At 45.1% G+C, this 22,570-nt stretch overlaps 1 protein-coding gene across 1 annotated transcript in view; it reads left to right on the forward strand.

The window, feature by feature from the left end:
- Positions 1 to 2,922: 2,922 nt before the first annotated feature.
- Positions 2,923 to 22,570, forward strand: part of LOC138672790 (uncharacterized) — a 67,277-nt gene continuing 47,629 nt past the window's right edge. The window contains exons 1-2 of the mRNA XM_069761161.1: positions 2,923 to 2,968; positions 4,929 to 4,979. Coding sequence (XP_069617262.1) covers positions 4,934 to 4,979 — 46 coding nt within the window. The 5' untranslated portion in view covers positions 2,923 to 2,968; positions 4,929 to 4,933. The remainder of the gene's footprint in view (positions 2,969 to 4,928; positions 4,980 to 22,570) is intronic.

A 22,570-nucleotide genomic window follows, 5' to 3' on the forward strand; every position in this document is an offset into this window, starting at 1 on the left:
CCATATGTCATCCATCCTGGATCCCATATGTCCCCCCACCTGGTACCAATATATCCCCCATCTGGGTCCCCATATGTACTTCATCATTGTCCCCATATATCCCCACCCTGGTCCCCATATGCCTCCTGTACTGATACCGATATGTTCTCCATCCAGGTCCCCATATGTCTCCCAACCTGGTCCCCATATGTCTCCCATATTGCCACTGTTCTGCAACAAAAATATAAAAAGATTTGTCTCACATTTCCGCGGTCCCATAGCATCCTTTTGTTGCTCCAGATGGACCAGCGCATTGGCAGTGATGTCATATGCTGGTGACATATGCCAACATTCGCTACCAGCCTCAGATAGGCTGATGGCTATTCTAACTATTGTGGTGCAGGCAGGGCCAGTTTTAGGCAAAGTGGGGCCCTAGGCAAAGTTTAAAATGGGGCCCCAAATGCTAACATATTGCACATCACACAAAAGCATTTCGGTTGTACTTACAAGCGCTGAGTTCAGGCCGCTAAACGAGTGTGATCGACAATACTGAAGTCATTGGACGCTTGTTTCCCAGCCTCTTTCCACCGTCTGAGAAAGAATGATGGGAACAGAACAATCACTAATAGATCACTAACAGATCACCATACCGTATCATGTTATCAGCAGCACATCTTCAGTTTACACCGGTGATGAGCTGCTGAGAACAAGGATTTTTATTCCGGTATAAACAATCCAATCACCCAATGAATATGCTGCATTTTGCTTGTTTGGTAAAATACACCCCATACTCCTCCATATATTATAATGTGCACCACAGTCCTCCATATTGTAAAATGCACATCTCATAGTCCTCCATATAATACAATGTGCCCCATAGTCCTCCATATAGTATAATGCACTCCTCATAGTCCTCCATATAGTATTATACACTTCCCATAGTCCTCCATATAGTATAATACACTCCTCAGTCGTCCATATAGCATAATACACTCCTCACAGTGCTACATATAGTATAATGCACCGCCATAGTCATCCATTTAGTACAATTCACTTCCCATAGTATAATGCACCACATAGTTCTTCATATAGTATAACGTATTCCCCATAGTCCTCGATACAGTATAATGCAGCCCACATATAGTATAATGCAGCCCCCCCCACAGAGTATAATGCAGCCACCCCACAGAGTATAATGCAGCCCCCCTACAGAGTATAATGCAGCCCCCCCACAGAGTATAATGTAACCTCCCTATAGATAATGCAGCCCCCACAGTAGTATACAGCAGAGCCCACAGTAGTATACAGCACTGCCCACAGCAGTATATAACACAGCCCACAGTAGTATACAGCAGAGCTCACAGTAGTATAAAGCACTGCCCACAGTAGTATACAGCAGAGCCCACAGTACTATACAGCACTGCCCACAGTAGTATACAGCACTGCCCACAGTAGTATACAGCAGAGCCCACAGTAGTATACAGCAGAGCCCACAGTAGTATACAGCAGAGCACACAGGAGTATACAGCACTGCCCACAGTAGTATACAGCACTGCCCACAGTAGTATACAGCAGAGCCCACAGTAGTATACAGCACAGCACACAGGAGTATACAGCAGAGCCCACAGTAGTATACAGCACTGCCCACAGTAGTATACAGCACTGCCCACAGTAGTAAACAGCAGAGCCCACAGTAGTATACAGCAGAGCCCAGAGTAGTATACAGCAGAGCACACAGGAGTATACAGCACTGCCCACAGTAGTATACAGCACTGCCCACAGTAGTATACAGCAGAGCCCACAGTAGTATACAGCAGAGCACACAGGAGTATACAGCAGAGCACACAGTAGTATACAGCAGAGTACACAGGAGTATACAGCACTGCCCACAGTAGTATACAGCACAGCCCACAGTAGTATACAGCAGAGCCCACAGTAGTATACAGCAGAGCCCACAGTAGTATACAGCAGAGCCCACAGTAGTATATAACAGGAGTATACAGCACAGCTCACATCCCCCCTTCCCTCCCTGCCTCTCTCCTCCCGAGAAAGGCCGCACAGTCCAGTAAAAAAAAACAAAAAAAACACAAGCTCCTTACTTCTCCCTGAGCCCGCGCTGCTCCCTGCTCCTGTGTCTGCGGCTGTCGCTGCACTGCCTGGGTCACAGTGAGTGCGCGTGCACCCGCTGTGTCAGAGGCAGAGCGGGGAATGATGGGAGAGGGAGCGTCAGGTGACGCTCTCTCCTCCATCATTGCTTTGAACTGTACCGGCAGACGCCGGTATAGTTCAATGCGGCGGGGAATCGGCGCTGCCTCACAGGGGCCCCATAGCGGCTGCGTGACTTGCCGCTAGCTGGGGGCCCCTGAGGGAGTGGGGGCCCCAGGCAGCTGCCTGGTCTGCCTGCCCCTAACGCCGGCCCTGGGTGCAGGAAGATGGCTTTATACTCTTATCATCTAATAACTATTATTATTATTATTATTATTATTATACATTTTTAAAGCGCCATTTATTCCATGGCGCTTTACATGTGAATACGGGGCAATAACTAAAAAAAATAGAAGAGATCTTTTTTTTTACAGTCATATTGGCCCCTTGTTCTTGCTAACAAATAATGTTTGGAAGAGAGGTTGTAAGAAAAATGAAAATGAAATAAATGTTCAAGGACAAAGCTCCTTTTCTACCCCACTCCTCTTTTATACTCTTCTATGTTCACTAGAAGCAGCAACTTAGGAACATGACAGCTGTGTTTTATAGTATGCACTCAAATTCTGTAAAAGCCGGTGCACATTTGCAATAGCTGTGTGCCTGTTTCTTTAAAGAACCCTGTACTCACTTCTCATATCTGGCAGTTTTGTAAATGGTAGTAAGTAATGCAATTTTCACCAGGAAGTGGACACTAGTAGAATATACTGTACATTTGTACTTGTCTGTACAGTGTGAGCATTAACACTAAGAGCAGAACAGTACTAAGAACACCATTCGTGAAAAGGTGAGAAACAAAAATGAATATATATGTTTTGTAAATATGTATCACTTGATTTGCTCTTTATGCCCTTTTGAATATTTTAATTAGGTTGTGCTATATTGTGTTTTTCCTATTCTTTGAAAAAATACTAAGTTTCATGTGTCCTCTTTATTGTTTCTTCTGGTTATTGCTATAATGTCTAGTTAGCTGGCAGAGTGATACACATTTAGAAATTGACACAGTGGCTATATACTATATATTCCAACACACTCAACCCCAATTTTAAGTCAAATACGCAGTTTCCATATTTATAAACTTATTGACATGATAGCAGTACACGGTCTCCTGTATAAGATGGTATATTCCTCATGCTGTATCGTTATACTATTTTTCTGTGCTTTAAAATTAGGACTTGTGCACATTACCGATTTTCTCGTATGAGTGCTATCCATGGTTTTGATGGACAGCAATCTTAGCTATGATATTATATGGTGCTGTGCACATGTCCAATTTTTTTCTTCAGACAGAATGATCCACAGAAAAATTGGAAACATGTCTTGATTTGGATCCAAGTGTCAGATCAAAATCGGCAATGCATGTCTATGGGTCGTGAAAAGCATTGGACTGCACTCCGAGTGCGTTCCGATTTTCACTGATTTACAGAATGGATAAGATTAAGAAACTTTTTTTCTCTCCACGTGCAAGAATCAATGTCATTCTGATCAAACTCTGTTCAAAGTCTGATCAGAATAATTGGACTTTTTTTTGGATGTGCAGAAATCGGTCATGTGTACCTACCCTTAAATTGTCACCAATATAAGTCTGCAGAACAATTTAGTATTCAGTGTCAGTTAACTGGCAGTGTATAATTATGAATCTGTGATAAGCTGGTGCCTGTGCAAAAAAAAATGTAGTGGGTTTCCCTCTATTTTTGATAACAAGTGCATGTAAAGCTGACAGCTGTGGGCTGCAACCCCCAGCTGTAAGCTTTATATTGCTGGTTATCAGAAATAGAGGGGTTCTCACGCCATTTTTCTAAATGCTGTTTAAAAAAAAACAGTGGGGTTCTCCTCATTTTTGACAACCAGCCAAGCTAGAGCAAACAGCTGGGGGCTGGTATTCTGAGACTGAGAAGGTTATGGCCACTGACACCAAGTCCAGAGGTTAGTAATGGAGAGGTGTCTATAAGACGCCCCTATTACTAACCCCATAGTAAGATTATAATAAAGACACTTTTCATTTCACTTTTAATACATTTTTTTAGCCTAATTACCAGCAAATCATAACTGCTTTCTAAATGCTGATTTCTACATTCTAGATTATTGGCTATATTTTTTCATCCTTTACCCTGTCCACACAAAGGACCCCATACATCAAGACGACAAGGAGATGAGTTTGATAAGGAGATATGCTGGAGTTAAAATATCCGGATTCATGAATAGGTATACGCTTATCCATGAATCAGAAGTGAAGGAAGAGTGGTGTTCACCTCTGTGTGCAACTCTCCAATAATCGTACCCCAGACATTGCTGGAGTAATATTTAAGGCTTAGCAAATGCCAGAGATCGTCATGAATTGAGGAGCGGCGGTTGCCTTGCCCGCATTCTGACCAAGTTTTGTCCACTTTGTTGGAGCTGGGTAAAAATAGCGTGAGAATACCAAAAGTCGCATAATTTTAGCACAGCCTCCAGTTGCACTAGAATTATGCATTAGCATACAAAGACAAAAGCTTTAATAAATCAGCCCCAAAAATTTGAGATATCAAATTTGTGACTGACCGTGACAAGACTTTATTTTTTTCCTTTCATATTCAGCAGCGCACTATTTATGATTTACGTGATATATCATATTCTGAATATACTGTACTAATACCTAATAAATATATAATTTACGAAATATGTGGTAAAATAGCATATAACATCAAGTGCATAATTTATATAATGGTTACTATTATATATATATATATATATATTTTATATTTTAGCCTAAATGGATTTTTCCAGAAAATTGTTCTATGTAACAGGAATTATTATAGGTGAGTAAAAACCTTTAGAGAATATTTACAATTGACTTGAGAGGATCCGGCAAGATTAAAATTCCCCAAATTAGTTGGATTTTACGGGAAATTTGATTAATTGCCTACTGGCTGTCCCATATTATGCTTTGGGGTCCTAGGAGATCCCAGAGCATAATAAAATAAGATGTATTAAAAAACTCAACCAATACTCACATCACCGGTCACCTCCACTGCTCCCTATATGGTCCTCGGCTCCTCTTTTTAATGTAGATGAGTGATCAAACTCTGGGCATATTCATGCTAGACAGAGACTTCCAAGTGCAACTAGGCTTAGGATGTTCCTGTGCCTGGAGTGCTTGGCGTAAGTTTGAAAAGCATGTACTGATGTCATGACATTGCCGGACGCATGTATGCAGAGTACGGGCTTAGTTCCAGCTGCAAGTACTGGCCAATTTGCTTATCGTAAGGTAGCAGTGCACATCCTGATGTCACATCACCACAACTTTATAACGTGCATGAGAAAAAGAGAAAAAGGAAAACCGACCATAAAAGTCCCAGTACATCAAGGTAAGTGAAACATAATCATATTTTATATAAATCTGGTGACAACGAAATGATCACAAAAGAATGACATAGACATAAAATTAAAACAATCTAAAAACAAGGAGCGCACCCTAAGGGAATAGAATTTACCAACGTCCAATATAGCATCCATTTTTAAATCCAGACTGCACAGACAAGAGTTCATAGGTGTAAACATGTTTGCAATGATCCAACGAACGAGCAAAATGCTGCTCATTCATCGAGTGATTGGATTGTTCATGGCGGAAAGAAAATCATTGTTCTTAGCAGCACGTCATCGGGTGTAAACTGTAGATGTGCTGCTGATGAAATGATACTGTAAGGGGACAGATTGATCAATTAGTGATGATTCTGTGCCCATCATTCCTTATCAACCGATGTAAAGAGGCCAGGAAACAAGCACCGAATGACTTCAATATTGTCGATTGTGCTCATTTAACAGGGTGAACTCGAAATGTTTGAGTGTGATGATGAAATATGTTAGTATTTAGGACACTACTTTAAACTTTTGCCCAGGGCCCCACTTTCTCTAAATCCGACCCTGTCCAAGGGTCATGTAAAGTTAGATAAGGTGGCAAAACCTGGCACAATGGAAGTTGATTTAGGTCTTAGGAACAACACTTTTTTTGTGCCATTGTTTTTAAAATTTGCATTTTGGGAAATCTATTCACTTCACTCAAAGTTAGGTAATTTGATGTAGGGTAAATGATCTACTCCAAAACCCAGCACAAAGCAGATAGCATTGTAATAGGAGAGCTCGGATCAGCCCTTTTGGAGGTTTGTTGTGTTCATTATGTTTGCTTTGATGGCTGAATCTCTACTATTTCTGTACAAAGAAAGAGCCACAAACTCCAATAACACATCTCCAGAAGAATAACTCTGTTAACATGTGAATGTCCGTCTTTATTAGTTCATAGGTTTCTACAGAACAATACAGAATGATGTGATGTGACTGCAATGAAAAAATGAGAAAGGAAGTTGACGTACAGTGTGGTCACAGATATAAATAACATGTCTCTCTCTGGTGAGAAGACTGTTCTGATAAAGTGGAAACACTGGCAATGGTTAAAGAATAGCATGTCAAAGACACTTTTGTGTATTACATTAGGGGTAATGCAAGGACCTAAAAACACAGAGAGGAGCTGCTCTAGGCATATGTCTAACACTCCCCCCCCCCCCACTCAAAACATTATAACAAAGATAGCAAAGTTATGGAAGGACGTCTATCTGCATCACATCTTCTGTGCATAGGCCCTGGATGTTACATTATACTGAAAATCAGCATTGTGGGGTTTTAAATGTCAGACTTGATTCACATTAGTTTGTCCCATAAGCAATCACATATTTATAACAGTTTATCTATGAATAATACAGTAATTCACATAGACGTGAGACCACTGTATGCAGAACAAATAATACCTTCAAAATGGCTACATATAGGCATCACTATCATTTCATCTTGAGGGCCTGTGCAAGGTTTCTAGTATCTTATAGTCTGTGGCCTGTGGGTCTAAAGTGACTTTTAAGTGTGAATGGGGGTGGGTGGTTAACAAAAAAATGATAGTGGAGGTTGTCCAGGAATCCTGGGTTTGCATCCCAGATGCCAAGTTCTAGAGATGCCACCTAAAGAACCTCCACCTAACTAAACTTGCTGCATGCTGGTGTGGCACCCCTAGGGGTATTTGCCACAAAAATAGTTACTGACACTAAATACAAATATTAAGATAGCAAAACTGCACTACCACTTCCGGCCAGAAGGGGGAGCTCCAGAGACTCCCCTTGATCCATTCTGGTCTGAGAGAAGAAATGGCAGTTGGGCTAAGGAGCTGAAAGTGAGAGGTCATACAGCTGAATTTCTAACAGTCCTGTGACTGTTTCCAGGCCTAAATCACCGGCCTGAGGAGAAGAGGGACAGAGAAAAAGGACATTGTGAGAACCGGGTAGCATTAATCACTACCCAGAACAGGTGCAAAGACGGATACCGGATCCGTGGCTGTATTCATTATATATAATACAGCAACCGGAAAAACGTGAGGTGATATCAGCTTCACTAGGGCCGGACGCAGCAACAGACACAGAGTTCAGCGATACTCCCGGAGGGGGTAAGCTGATAAAAGGACTCGGGTTGCCCATCGAACCAGGACCCGGAGGGGACAGATTGGGCCGGCAGCCAGTTCACATACAGCAGCAGGGCCACACAGAAACTGCGTACAATAAGAGGCGAAGACCCCGGCAGGGTCAAAGTAACTCAGAGTTCCTATACAGACTCCGGTGACAGGACTGGTTGTAAATCCCTTTATGTTAAAGTAAACTGGTTAAACGTTTCAGTGCCTCAGTCTTTCATTTGGACAATAGCCAATATCCAGGATCGGGATCATCGCCGCTGGGAGAACCTGCTGCTGATCAAGTAAGTGCCTGCTCCCTCACGATACCCCTTACACTGTGCATTGCCTGAGGCTCCAGCACCGGGTCAAGCCACCCGTGACATCCCCCTTAAGAGACAGACCCCATTGGTCCGGTGCTGGGTATCCCGGTCTCCTGGGCGTCACAATTGGCGTCACGAACAGGATCTAGCCAGCCCGTATACCGGGTATTGTGTGCCGTGATTGGAGCCCAAAACTGTGAAAACTTGGATGAAAAATCTTGAAAATTGACTTTATTAAAGAAAAATCCATTCCCCATTGAAAACTATTGAAAGTGACTTTTCCCCATTGGTTATAATGGAGTAAAGATGGCCGCCATTCCCTGAGGTAATCACCTCATAACCGTTAGGCACGAGACTGTTAATTGAGCTACGCCATTACCTGAACCCCAGTCTGACTGAAAAACTTCAGAATCCACCATTACAGAGCGTGCGGCGGGCGGGAGCAGCAGGGGGCGTGTCATTGTGGGCGGCACCAAGCTGAGCGCTCTGACGTCAGAGAAAGGGGAAAACCGATCCTGCTGCACAGCGGAACGAATCTACACTATCCCGACGGAAGCGGAGGACCGGAAGGGTCCGGATTAACTAAGGCTACGTTCACATTAGCGTTACGCTAATGTGCGTCGCTGTTGCGTCGGCGACGCAGCGGCGACGCAGCGGCGACGCGCCCCTATGTTTAACATAGGGGACGCGTGCGTCTTTTTGCACGCGTTTTCCGACACGTGCGTCGTTTTAGACGCTAGCGTCGGACGCAAGAAAACGCTACAAGTTGCATTTTTCTTGCGTCCGATTTCGGCAAAAAACGACGCACGCGTCACAGTATGTCGCACAGGGGGCACAGTATGTCGCAGCACGGAGACGCCGCAGCACCCGGCGACGCTAATGCAGCTGAAAGACAGAGTGTCGATAGAGAGTCCGGTAGCGCAGCGGTGCAAGGAGTGGCGCCCATCATGCCGGTGATGATGCCATATACCCCGGGTGGCCCATGGCTTCCAATGTATGAAGGTGAGCCTAATACCCTTGACGATTTCAGAGAAAAAATGCTGGCCCATTTTGACATGTTCCCCGTGGGTGAAGTTCAGCGTGTTAGTCTCCTGATGATGCAGTTAAGTGGCCATGCTAAGCGAGAAGTCACAGCATGGGCAGCTGATCTGAAAGGCACTGTTGAACGCATATTTGCTGGATTAAAAGCTACATTTGAAACCACTGCCAGCAGCAAAGCTAAAGTACGATTCTTTAATTGCAAACAAAAAGTTAATGAGGGCGTGAGAGACTTTGCCTTAAACCTGCAGGAAGCCCTTAAATCACTTACACTGGCTGAACCCATTTTTAACACCGGAGCAGATAAACTGCTAAGAGATCAATTTATTGAGGGACTCTACACCCCTTCTCACCGGGGGCATGTGAGCATGCTTGTTTTTAAGAACCCTGAATTGAGATTTGCCCAATTAAAGGAGAGCGCTATACGTCTCCAGCTGGCAGAGGCACCTCGGGATCAGGAGCCTGCGCAACCCATGGCAGAGGCTCCTCAACAACAGGGAGTGCCAGTAACATCAGCTATGTCCGGGGCCATTGCTAAGCCCCTGGGGCCCAGTACTAATGAGGCTCTTCAACAAAAGCTTGACTCTTTAACTGATGTTGTTGCTTCAATGGCTAAAACCATGCAGGAGATGAGAGGACCCAAGATGGAGTTGGCAAACCGTAGAGAAGATGTTCCATGGATGAGACCCCGGAGATACCCGACATGGAGAGGACGACCCTGCGACCGCTACCAACCGGATGGACAGCCCATTTGCCGCCGTTGCCAGCAGCCAGGCCACTTTGCACGAGATTGTGATTTAAACAGGAATCCCCTGGGAATGCGGGCCGCTTCGCAGGAATGAACTTTCAAGGCCCAACACCCTGGCACGACAGGTACATCGGAGGACGACCCATTATCCCTATCGTGCTGGACGGAATGCCCCTCAACGCTTTGCTGGACACAGGTTCCCAGATTTCATCTATACCGTATATCCTTTATAAGAGGTACTGGGCTGATGCAGATATTGATAAAGGGCCCTCTGATGTTGAACTAGATATATGGGCCAGTAATGGTAAGTTGGTACCGAAACTAGGTTTCAGGGAGATGACCATAAAGATTGGTAAAGTAGAATTGAAGAAACAGGGTATAATTGTTGTTGATGTTGACCGGCGGAACTGTGAACCAACTGTATTGATAGGAATGAATGTGTTAGAGAACTGCTTTTCCGAAGTCATTTCTGTCTTACAGCAAATTGCTGAAACTGCCCAATCCTGCCAGCAGAGAGTTCTCCGGAGGGAAATAAAAGTATTGATGTTAAGGCAACAGGTAGAAGTTGCAGGTGGAGAAATCGGCAGTGTGAGGGTAAGTGATCCAACGTCTATTGTGATCCCACCAAAAACAGAAATGCTGGTATGGTGTAGAGCAGCCATTGGTACTAAGGGACGAGATTATCAAGCATTAACAGAACCAGTGTACACCGACAGCAGGCCCACTATACTCACAGCACGAGGGATAGTCGAGGTACACCGAGGATGGGTGCCGGTACGACTTTTGAACTGTGGAGAGGAATAGGTCACTTTGCCAAGGTATGCTACAGTGGCAAAGCTATATACTGTTGACAACAATGCCATCACAACCATTGAGCCCTTAGAACCAACCTGTCAGGTGTAAGGCAATGGCTCAGATGGAGAAATGGAGGATTGGTGCCAACAGCTACACGTGGGCATAAATTCAACACCTACCCATCAAAAACAAGGGGTGTATAGGCTAGTGACGGAATATGAACAAGTCTTCAGTAAACACCCATTGGACTTCGGACGGATAGAAGGGGTAGAACACACAATCCCCACCGGTGACCATCCCCCAATAAAAGAAAGATATAGACCCATACCGCCCGCTCACTATCAATGTGCAAAAGATATGCTGAGGGAGATGAAACAGGCCGGGGTAATAAGAGACAGCTGTAGCCCCTGGGCGGCCCCTCTAGTGATTGTCAAAAAAAAAGACGGAACCATGAGAATGTGTGTAGACTACCGGCAGATTAATAACATCACCCATAAAGACGCCTACCCCTTGCCTAGGATAGAAGAGTCCTTGACCGCTTTGAAATCTGCTAATTATTTTTCCACCTTAGACTTAACAAGCGGGTATTGGCAAGTCCCTGTGGCTGAGAGAGATAAGGAAAAGACGGCATTCACCACACCAATGGGTCTAAGTGAATTTAATCGCATGCCGTTCGGACTCTGCAATGCATCCGGTACCTTCCAGCGGCTGATGGAATGCTGCTTCGGACACAAGAACTTCGAGACCGTCCTCCTGTACCTAGATGATGTGATCGTCTACTCAAAGACTTACGAACAACACTTAAAAGACCTGGCAGAAGTGTTCGAAGCCTTATCCAGGTATGGCATGAAAATCAAGCCATCCAAATGTCACCTTCTCAAGCCAAAGGTACAGTACCTGGGACACATTGTGAGTTCGGAGGGAGTAGCACCGGATCCCGAGAAAATAACCGCCATAAGGGATTGGCCGAGACCTACCAGCGCAAAAGAAGTGAGGCAATTCCTGGGATTGGTGGGTTACTATCGCAGATTTATAAAAGGATTTACCAAGTTGGCAGCACCATTGCAAGACGCCTTGGTAGGGCAGACGAAGAAACCTTCAAACCGAAACCCTCCTTTCCAGTGGAACGACGAAAGGGAAGACTCCTTTGAACAACTAAAGAAGGCACTAACCGGAGAGGAGGTTCTGGCATACCCAGATTACCATCAGCCTTTCATCCTCTACACCGATGCCAGCAATGTGGGACTAGGAGCGGTGCTGTCACAAAAGCAAGAAGGTCGGGAGAAAGTCATCGCCTTTACAAGTAGAAAGCTCCGGCCTACTGAAAGAAATCCAGAAAATTATAGCTCCTTCAAATTGGAACTACTGGCAGTAGTTTGGGCTGTGACTGAACGTTTCAAACACTATCTGGCCGCTGCAGAATTTATTGTCTATACTGACAACAATCCGTTGACCCACCTGGACACAGCCAAATTAGGTGCGTTAGAACAGCGATGGATAGCCCGGTTATCTAATTACAACTTCAAGATCAAGTATCGAGCAGGTCGCAAGAATGGAAATGCCGACGCCCTATCCCGGATGCCACACTTGAGAGATGTAGAAGAAGAAACGGGGGAGCTTGAAGAAATTGAACTACCAGCCTTCCATCATCCCAAGGCGAAACATCATCAGTCAAGTACCTATCAGAAACAACAAGAGGTGAATTTTAATCCGTTAGCACACCATAGATGGGCTGACACCCAAGACAGCAATCCGGCTGTGAAGTTGGTGAAGGAATTGTTAACTGAGCAAAGTGCATATCCCGATGAGGATGCCCCAGAAGAGACGCATCAAAGGCAAAATGTTCCTGTATCAAGGGAAGCTCTGTAGAAGGTACACCAATCCGAAAACACATGAATTGGTTTGGCAGATTATCGTGCCTAAACAAGATGTGAAGATGGTCCTCGAAGCTTACCATAATGGTGCTGGTCACTTCGGTTGGAAAAAGTTAGAAGTACTTCTAAGAGAAAGATTTTATTGGGTCGGGATGAGAAAATCAATCGAACAGTGGTGCAGAAATTGTGGCCCGTGCAACCTCAGAAGAAACGATCAAAAGAACCAAAGAGCACCACTGCAGCCCATAATCACCAAACAACCACTTGAACTTGTAGCCATGGACCACGTGAAGTTGACACCAAGCCGGTCCGGCTATGTCTATGCCTTGACCATCGTGGACCATTATTCACGCTTCTTGGTAGTAGTACCCGTAAAAGATCTGACAGCAAAAACAGCAGCCAAAGCATTCCAAATGTACTTTTGTAGACCCCATGGATATCCAGAACAGGTTCTCACCGACCAAGGTACAGCCTTTGAATCAGAGATCTTCAGAGAATTCTGTAATATGTATGGTTGCAAAAAGATCCGGACGACGGCCTATCATCCACAAACAAACGGCTTATGCGAGAAGATGAACCATATTGTAATAGACCTACTAAAGACTTTACCTGAGACAGAAAGGAATCAATGGCCAAAGAAATTGCCTGACTTGGTGGATCTGTATAATCATGTCCCGGTGAGCTCCACCAACTGCACCCCAGCTTACCTTATGCGTGCAAGACCCGGCCAATTACCAATCGATCTAGAAATGGGAATTCTGAAACCAGACGCAGAAGTTCAAGACTCCAATTGGGATATCATACGGCAAAAGCAGTATCGCCAAGTGCAAGAGAGTGTGGAAAGAAGCCTTCAGCAAACTAGAGAAAGACAAGAGCGATCTTTCAACCAGAATGCTCTAGCGACCCCATTAAGACCGGGTGACCAAGTGCTCAAGAGAAATCGTCGAACCAATAAACTGGACAATCAGTGGGAAGCCGTACCCTACACAGTTTTACCAACAAGAGTGGATAATCCTAAAATGTGTCTCATTAGCAAAAACGGAGGCTTAACATCTGTACTAGTGTCAAGAGACAATCTTAAATTATGTCCGGAAGCATTGAAAGAGCCAGACGTTGTCCAGCCAGAACCAGAAGTTATTCAACCCATACAGGTTCAACCAGTAAAGGAAAAAGAAGAGGAAATGTATCACACCTGTATAGGAGACTTTCCCAAAACCTTACTAACATACCATGGTGCAGTAGTGGTTCCCATGGTGGCCTTTTACCCAACACCGAACCCAATACCAGAAGTCCCAAGACAGGAAGAGGCTGACCCCGTACTACGGGAGGTTCCAGGCCAGGAAGAACAGATTCCTGATCAGAGTAATCCCATTCACGGTGGACTTGCCAACTCCATAGTCGTGGAATTATCTTTAGCAGAGAGGGCAGATACTACATCCGCAGTAGACAGTAGTACACCACATGAAGAGACACCGCTATTACGTAGATCACAGCGTAGTACCCAGGGTCAATTACCGGCCAGGTATGCAGATTACCAACTATAAAGCTAATAATGTGAATTGTATATATGTTATGCCGTATATAGTTAAACAGAAAATGTAGTATAGTCATTGTTATCAGCCTGCAACGTTTAAGCCCAGTGCCTACAGAGACTTGTCTGTATGAACTTCTTGCATATTCTTGAACTTTTTATCAGCCCGGAGGCACTAAATCAAAGCTCCGGAAAGACTGCTTTTTGAACTTTGCTTTTTGCTCTTTTTGAACTTTCTTTAGACTTTATATTAATAACTCAGTTGGAAAAATGGAACTAAATTCCTGGACACAAAGTGCAGTGCCTTTCCTAGTACCTTCAAGGATAGAACTGTATTAATAGACGCTATTTGAAGTGACTTTTTACAGAACTCTATTTTTGTTTCCTTGAGTGGTTTTTGTAACTTTTCATTTTTAAGACTCTGTACATATTAATTGTTATTTCAAAATGTTATCGTCCCACAGTCCCGGAGTACTGTTCTTAACTAAGGGGGAATGTGGCACCCCTAGGGGTATTTGCCACAAAAATAGTTACTGACACTAAATACAAATATTAAGATAGCAAAACTGCACTACCACTTCCGGCCAGAAGGGGGAGCTCCAGAGACTCCCCTTGATCCATTCTGGTCTGAGAGAAGAAATGGCAGTTGGGCTAAGGAGCTGAAAGTGAGAGGTCATACAGCTGAATTTCTAACAGTCCTGTGACTGTTTCCAGGCCTAAATCACCGGCCTGAGGAGAAGAGGGACAGAGAAAAAGGACATTGTGAGAACCGGGTAGCATTAATCACTACCCAGAACAGGTGCAAAGACGGATACCAGATCCGTGGCTGTATTCATTATATATAATACAGCAACCGGAAAAACGTGAGGTGATATCAGCTTCACTAGGGCCGGACGCAGCAACAGACACAGAGTTCAGCGATACTCCCGGAGGGGGTAAGCTGATAAAAGGACTCGGGTTGCCCATCGAACCAGGACCCGGAGGGGACAGATTGGGCCGGCAGCCAGTTCACATACAGCAGCAGGGCCACACAGAAACTGCGTACAATAAGAGGCGAAGACCCCGGCAGGGTCAAAGTAACTCAGAGTTCCTATACAGACTCCGGTGACAGGACTGGTTGTAAATCCCTTTATGTTAAAGTAAACTGGTTAAACGTTTCAGTGCCTCAGTCTTTCATTTGGACAATAGCCAATATCCAGGATCGGGATCATCGCCGCTGGGAGAACCTGCTGCTGATCAAGTAAGTGCCTGCTCCCTCACGATACCCCTTACACTGTGCATTGCCTGAGGCTACAGCACCGGGTCAAGCCACCCGTGACATCCCCCTTAAGAGACAGACCCCATTGGTCCGGTGCTGGGTATCCCGGTCTCCTGGGCGTCACACTGGCCAGTAGTACAATTATAAGCTGCTGACAAAGTAAGATCTCCAGAAAAATCTGATATCAGACTTGAAGAGATACCAGCACACTAGCATGCAAAGATATTGAGTTTTGATCCTACAAAATTGAATAGAACCTGAGGGCAGGGCCGGACTGGGACAAAAATTCAGCCCTGGCATTTGAAGGTGCACAGGCCCACTTGTCACATGGTGAATGTGTAATATGTTTGTGCAGCTGTAGGTTACAAGAAGTGAGGTCTGTGTAACACGACTATATAACATAGTAACAGCTGTGCCCAGTATTACAGCTCAACCCTATTTATTGCTCTAAAGCTACTTTCACACTTCCATCGGTACGGGCCCGTCGCAATGCGTCGGGCCGACATACCGACGGACGTTGTGAAATAACTGCACGACGTGGGCAGCGGATGCAGTTTTTCAATGCATTAGCTGCCCATTCTGCAGTCCGGGGAGGAGGGGGCGGAGTTTCCGCAGCGCATGCGTGGTCAAAAATGGCGGACGCGACGCCCAAAAAAAGTTACATGGAACTTTTTTGTGCTGATGGTCCGCCAAAACACGACTCATCCGTCGCACGACGGATGCGACGTGTGGCAATCCATCCCGATCGTCGCTAATACAAGTATATGGGAAAAAAACGCATCCTGCAAGCACATTTGCAGGATCCGATTTTTTCCCAAACCGACGGATTGCGACGGAGCTCTAAAGACGGAAGTGTGAAAGTAGCCTTAGGTGCAGGACCGGGCAAAGCTGCTGTTTTACACACAGAGCTGGGTCACCTAGACAATGAAGATGATGCTGCGCTCTCCATAGTGCTGCTGCGGTGTCTTCAAATAGCTGATGGCCAGTGATGCCAAGAGTCAGATATCACTGAGCTAATATTTCTGTATTTATTTTACTCACTGATATAGCACCTTTAATTCCACAGCACTTTACAGACTTTATCATTACTGTCCCCATTGGGGCTCACAATCTACATTCTCTATGAGTCTTTGGAGTGTGGGAGAAAACCAAAGAACAGGGAAGAAACCCACACAAACATGGGGAGAACATACAAACTACTTGCAGATGTTGTCATTGGTGGGATTTTAACTCACAACCCCAGCGTTGCAAAGCAGCAGTACTAACCACTGAGCCACCAAAAATCTTTAGAAAGGCTAATATCTGTATTACCACCATATTGTGACCATATAATGGTAGATATCTGCTCTGCAGCACATAATAATAATAATAATAATCTTTATATAGCGCCAACATATTCCGCAGCGCTTTACAGTTTAACAGTTTCAAACATAACAGTCATAAGTAATAAGGTTAACAATACAATAATTGAAGCGAAATAAGATGACCCTGCTCGTGAGAGCTTTCAATCTACAATGAGGTGGGGGAGATACAAAGCACAGGTGTGCATTTACAATGATGTATTTACAATGATGGTGCAGCCATCTTCAGTGGGTGGAGGATAGATGGGGATAGTGAATGGGCTACACACACACAAACATAAAATGACTTTGATTACTGAATGTGATAGGCCGCTCTGAACAAATGTGTTTTGAGCAAGCGCCTAAAACTATGCAAATTGTGGATGGTCCTAATATCTTGGGGTAGAGCATCCCAGAGGATTGGCGCAGCGCGGGAGAAGTCTTGGGGTCGGGAGTGGGAGGTACGGATTAGTGCAGAGGTTAGTCGAAAGTCATTTGCAGAGCGCAGCGGTTGGTTAGGCTGATAGACAGAAATGAGGGAGGAGATGTAAGGGGGTGTCGCACTGTGGAGAGCTTTGTGGGTGAGAACAAGTATTTTGAATTGTATCCTGTAATGAAAGGGCAGCCAGTGTAATGACTGGCGAAGAGCGGATGCGTCTGAGTAATGATTAGCCAGATGGATGACCCTGGCTGCTGCATTAAGGATGGACTGGAGAGGGGAAAGTCAAGTGAGGGGGAGGCCAATTAATAGAGCATTACAGTAGTCCAGGTGGGAGTGGATCAGGGCGACAGAGAGGGTTTTTGTTGCTTCCATGGTGAGAAAAGGGCGGATTCTAGAGATGTTCTTTAGGTGTAAGTGGCACGAGTGGGCAAGAGATTGTATATGGGAGGTGAAGGAGAGATCGGAGTCAAACATAACACCCAGACAGCGTGCCTGCTGCCGGGGTGTTATTATGGTGCCACCCACAGAGAGGGAAATGTCAGATTTAGGGAGGTTAGTAGATGGCGGGAGCAGAAGAAGTTCAGTTTTGGAGAGGTCGAGTTTCAGATAGAGAGCAGACATGATGTTGGAGACTGCGGACAGACAGTCAGTGGCGTTCTGTAGTACAGCGGGGGTAAGGTCAGGGGATGATGTGTGTCATCAGCATAAAGATGGTACTGAAAGCCAAATCTGCTGATGGTCTGTCCAATTAGGGCCGTGTAGAGAGAGAAGAAAAGGGGGCCAGGGACTGAGCCCTGAGGAACCCCGACAGTGAGAGGAAGAGGAGATGAAGTGGAGCCAGAGAACAGAACACTGAAGGAGCGGTCAGAAAGATAGGAGGAGAACCAGGAGAGAGCAGTGTCCTTAATGCCTAGTGACTGGAGCCTAGAGAGTAGGAGAGCGTGGTCAACAGTGTCGAAAGCTGCAGAAAGGTCGAGAAGAATGAGCAGAGAGTGGTCACCGTTACGTTTTGCTGTCAGAAGGTCATTGGTCACTTTGATGAGTGCAGTTTCTGTAGAATGTAGGGGGCGGAAACCGGACTGTGAAGGGTCTAGGAGGGAGTGAGTGGAGAGGTAACGGATAAGTATATCAGGTGCTCCAAGAGTTTAGAGATGAAGGGGAGATTGGAGACCGGTCTGTAGTTGTTTGTGCAGGATGGGTCGAGGGTGGGTTTCTTTAGTAATGGAGTAATGATAGAGTGTTTGAAGGAGGAGGGGGAAATGCCAGAGGAGAGGGAGAGATTAAAGATTGTAGTTAGGTGAGTTGTGACGACTGGAGAGAGAGACTGGAGGAGATGTGAGGGAATGGGGTCGGTGGTGCATATAGTCGGACGAGAAGAGGAGAGGAAACTGGAAACTTCTTCTTCTGTGATGGGATCGAATGTGCAGAGTGAGCCAGGGGAAATGCAGGGAGGGATGGGAGTCACTAAACTTGGTGATTGGGAGCGGATTTCCTGACGGATATTGTCTATTTTCTCTATAAAGTGGGAAGCCAGGTCATCAGCACAAATGTCTGTGATAGGGGCTTGTGCTTTTGGCCTGAGGAGGGGGTGAAAGGTGTCAAAAAGTTTCTTGGGGTTGTTGGATAGTGGGGAGATCAGGGTGGTGAAATAGGTCTGTTTGGCGAGGTGAAGGGCAGAGTTATAGGTCCTTAACATAAATTCAAAGTGTATGAAGTATTCTGGTGTGCGTGTTTTCCTCCATAAGCGTTCAGCACACCTAGAGCATCGCTGGAGAAATCGGGTTTGCGATGTGAGCCAGGGCTGTTTCACTCTGTGTTTGGAGGTTCTGAGGGTGAGGGGAGCTACTTGGTCAAGGGTGCTTCTAAGAGTATCATTTAAGTGATATACAGCCAGATCAGGACAGGAAAAAGAAGAGATCATATAAGAGATATAAGAGATCACAGCACAGTTACAGATAATGACTTAACACTGACGTGCTTTCTGATGGAATCATTCACTTTTCCCATCTTTTCCAACTGGCCCAGACCGACATGACGACTTCTTCCAGCCACGACTCGGCTGCAGAGATGAAAACATAGTAGAAAAAATGCGTCTAATGAAATTAGACCGCAGCCAGCTCACCGATCCTTGCAGGTGCTTGGAACTTCATCTGGGACCAAGACGAGTGGTAATTGCAGCCGAAAAAAGGAAATGTTCCAGCTCCATAAAATGTCAATGCTTTATTTTTCCATTAAAATCTTAGTACAAAATATCCTTGCATAAATGTGAATGCTGAAGTGTCACAATGAGAGCTCTCATTAAAACAAAGACCTGTTTCGCTTCTCACATTTTCAGCACCGTTCCCATTTATCCCCAGCCAGCACAAACTCCTCATCCTGCTGACATCCCAATACTCAGCCGCTGCTGCCGTATGTGTCCCTATTACTTCACCTGCTGTGTGGTACAATAACAGCTCTTCTTACTGCCACACATAATACTGCCACCACTGTGCCCACACATAGTAATAATGCCTCCTTTGTGCCCTCTATATGGCAAAATTGCCCCCCACTAGAAAATATTAATGCACGGTGCAAATGCCCTAGAAAAGAGTATCCACATTTTCCCCTAGATAGTAATAGTGCCCCATGTGCAGATATGACTGCCATAATACTCTGAGTGCCCCTATAACAATGATGTTTTTTAAGTGCCCAGTTAACATCTACTAATGTCCCCTGAGTCCCCAATGTACAACTCCTCTATATACATAATGATGGACAAACAGCTCCCCGATATACAGTATAATACACCCACAGTTCCTCTATACGCAATATGATGTTCCCACAACTGCCCTCTACGCAGCATTATGGGCCTACAGCTCCACTATACACAGTACGGTGGTCCCACAGATCCATTATACAAAGTATGATGGTCCACAGCTCCACTATACACAGTATGGTAGGCCTACAGTTCCCCAATACATAATATGGTGGTCCCACAACTTCTCAATACACAGTATGGTGGGCCCACAGCTCCCCTATACACAATATAGTGGGCCCAAAGCTCCGCTATACAGAGTATGAAGGCCCACAGCTTCCCTACACATAGCATGATGTCCCCATTGCTTCCCCCAAAATACTAAATAATGAATACCACAGTAGCCCTCAGACTGTATAATTGCCCCCGAATTAGTCCCCAAACTGTATAATGGATGCTAAATTAGGCTACTTTCACACTTGCGTCGGTACGGGCCCGTCGCAATGCATCGGGCCTACGTACCGACGCACATTGTGAAAGAAATGAACAACGGGGGCAGCGGATGCAGTTTTTCAACGCATCTGCTCCCCCATTGTAATGTCCGGGGAGGAGGGGGCAGAGTTACGGCCGCGCATGCACGGTCATAAATGATGGACACGACGCACCAAAAAAAACGTTACATGTAACATTTATTTGTGCCGACGGTCCGCCAAAACACGATGCATCCATCACACGATGGATGCGACGTGTGGCCATACGTCGAAATGCATTGGCTAATGCAAGTCTATGGAGAAAAAACACATCCTGTGGGCAAATTTGCAGGATGCGTTTTTTCTCCAAAATGACGCATTGCGACGTCCGTCACACAACGCAAGTTTGAAAGTAGCCTTAGTCGCTAAATTGTATGAGGGCCCCACACACAGAGTCCCCCACCCTATGTAGAAGGGTCTCCCATTGTTTATGATACCCCTACATCACAAGTTTTAATTTAAAAAAAATCATATGCTCATCTAACCCAGAATCCTGACAAGTCCAGCGGCAAGGAAACATAGTGTAACAGCACCGATCCCAGCACCAAACATCAGAGTTCCGCAATGACGGCAATGCGCCAGGACTCTGACATCCTCATTGTGCGTCACCACCTCGGTCGTTCTGTAGACCAGAGGCATAAAGCGATCTGCGGTCTACAGAACAGAGAGCGGTAGTGCAGGAAGACCTATGGCAAGGCTCAACTGTGTATGCGCATTAGGCCGGCGTCACACACAGCGTAAAACAATACGGTCCGTATATTACGGCCGTAATACGCTGAAAAGTCCCGAAAAAAGTGGTCCGTAGCTCCTCCGTAGGCAGGGTGTGTCAGCGTTTTTTGCGCATGGCATCCTCCGTATGTAATCCGTATGGCATCCGTACTGCGTGGTTTTCTCGCAGGCTAGCAAAACCAACATACCGCTATAGAAGTGATCCATGTGTCCCAAAAAGAAAAGAAAATATATATATACTGTCTATATATATATATATATATATATATATATATATATGTGTCAGTAGACACATATATTAGAGAGAAAAGCCGGTAATTCAGTGCGGTGTACAGTAAAATCACACTGACAGCTTACAGTAGAATAGGTAGAATAAATGTGTACACATAGAATAGGTATATATATATATATATATGTCAGTGAGACACATATATGTATATATATTAATATTTATTCCAGCGCTAGACAGCTTGAAAGCCGGTAATTCAATTACCGGCTTTTTCCTTCTCCTTCCTAAAACCCGACATGATTTGAGACATGGTTTACCAGAGGCGTAGCTAGAGCTTTTGCCGCCCGGGGCTGTTCCCGAGTTTGGCGCCCCCCCCCCTCCCCCGGCTCAATACACACAAAGGTTACCAAAAATGGTTTTCCTGTTTTGTAGAACTTAAACTGGGCCTAATGGTGTCACCCCCACATGCCACACCTGTGACTTAATACCACCACACCATGACCAGGCCACATAGTGACCGAATAATACTACATACAAGGGACAAATACCACCGCACCATTTCTAGACCACATATTACCACCACATAGTGACTGAATACTACAATACTGATCAGTAATAAAAAAAAAACCACAATACTATCACCATAAGTGCCAGTATTCACAGGAGATCTGTACTTAGTATGCAGTGTCTGTGTAGAGGTAATACAGAGATCACTGGTGACATTATACACAGGACCTCTATATAGTATACAGTGTATAGTGTCAGTGTATAGGTAACACTGACTCACCAGTGACGTCTCTAGGTGAAGTCCTTCATCTTTCATCCAGCACAGACCGCCATCATTCCTTCCAGCCAGGACTCGTTTCTGCAGGAAATAACACAGTTATCTCGAGCTCCGCTTGCAGAACACATTACTTAATTTTTCACAACTTCTACATTACACCACATGAAGAAAAAAAGGTGATATAGTGTCACTCTGCACAGTAACAGGACCGCCCCCCCATTTAAAACAGTATACTCAAAAAATAAAATAAATACATCACTGCAGTAACAATATCCCTTAATTATCCCCTATGGTAATAATATTCCCCACCCTGGCCCCGTTTATCTCATTCCTGGCTCCAGCCATATGTTGTCGTATCCTGCCCTCATGAGTATCCATTCTACCCCATATGATCTCCCCATCCTGCCCCACCAGCCTCCATCGTATCCGTCCTGCCCCATGATCCAATCCTGCCCCGTGTCTCCAATCATGCCCCGTATCTACATTCTGCCCATGCCTCAAGTCCTGCCCCCAGTGTGTCCAGCATATTACCCCCATGTTGTCCAGCAATCTGCCCCAGTGTGTCCAGCA

The sequence above is a fragment of the Ranitomeya imitator genome, chromosome 1 (genome assembly GCF_032444005.1).
Source record: "Ranitomeya imitator isolate aRanImi1 chromosome 1, aRanImi1.pri, whole genome shotgun sequence".
NCBI classification, from domain to species: domain Eukaryota; kingdom Metazoa; phylum Chordata; class Amphibia; order Anura; family Dendrobatidae; genus Ranitomeya; species Ranitomeya imitator.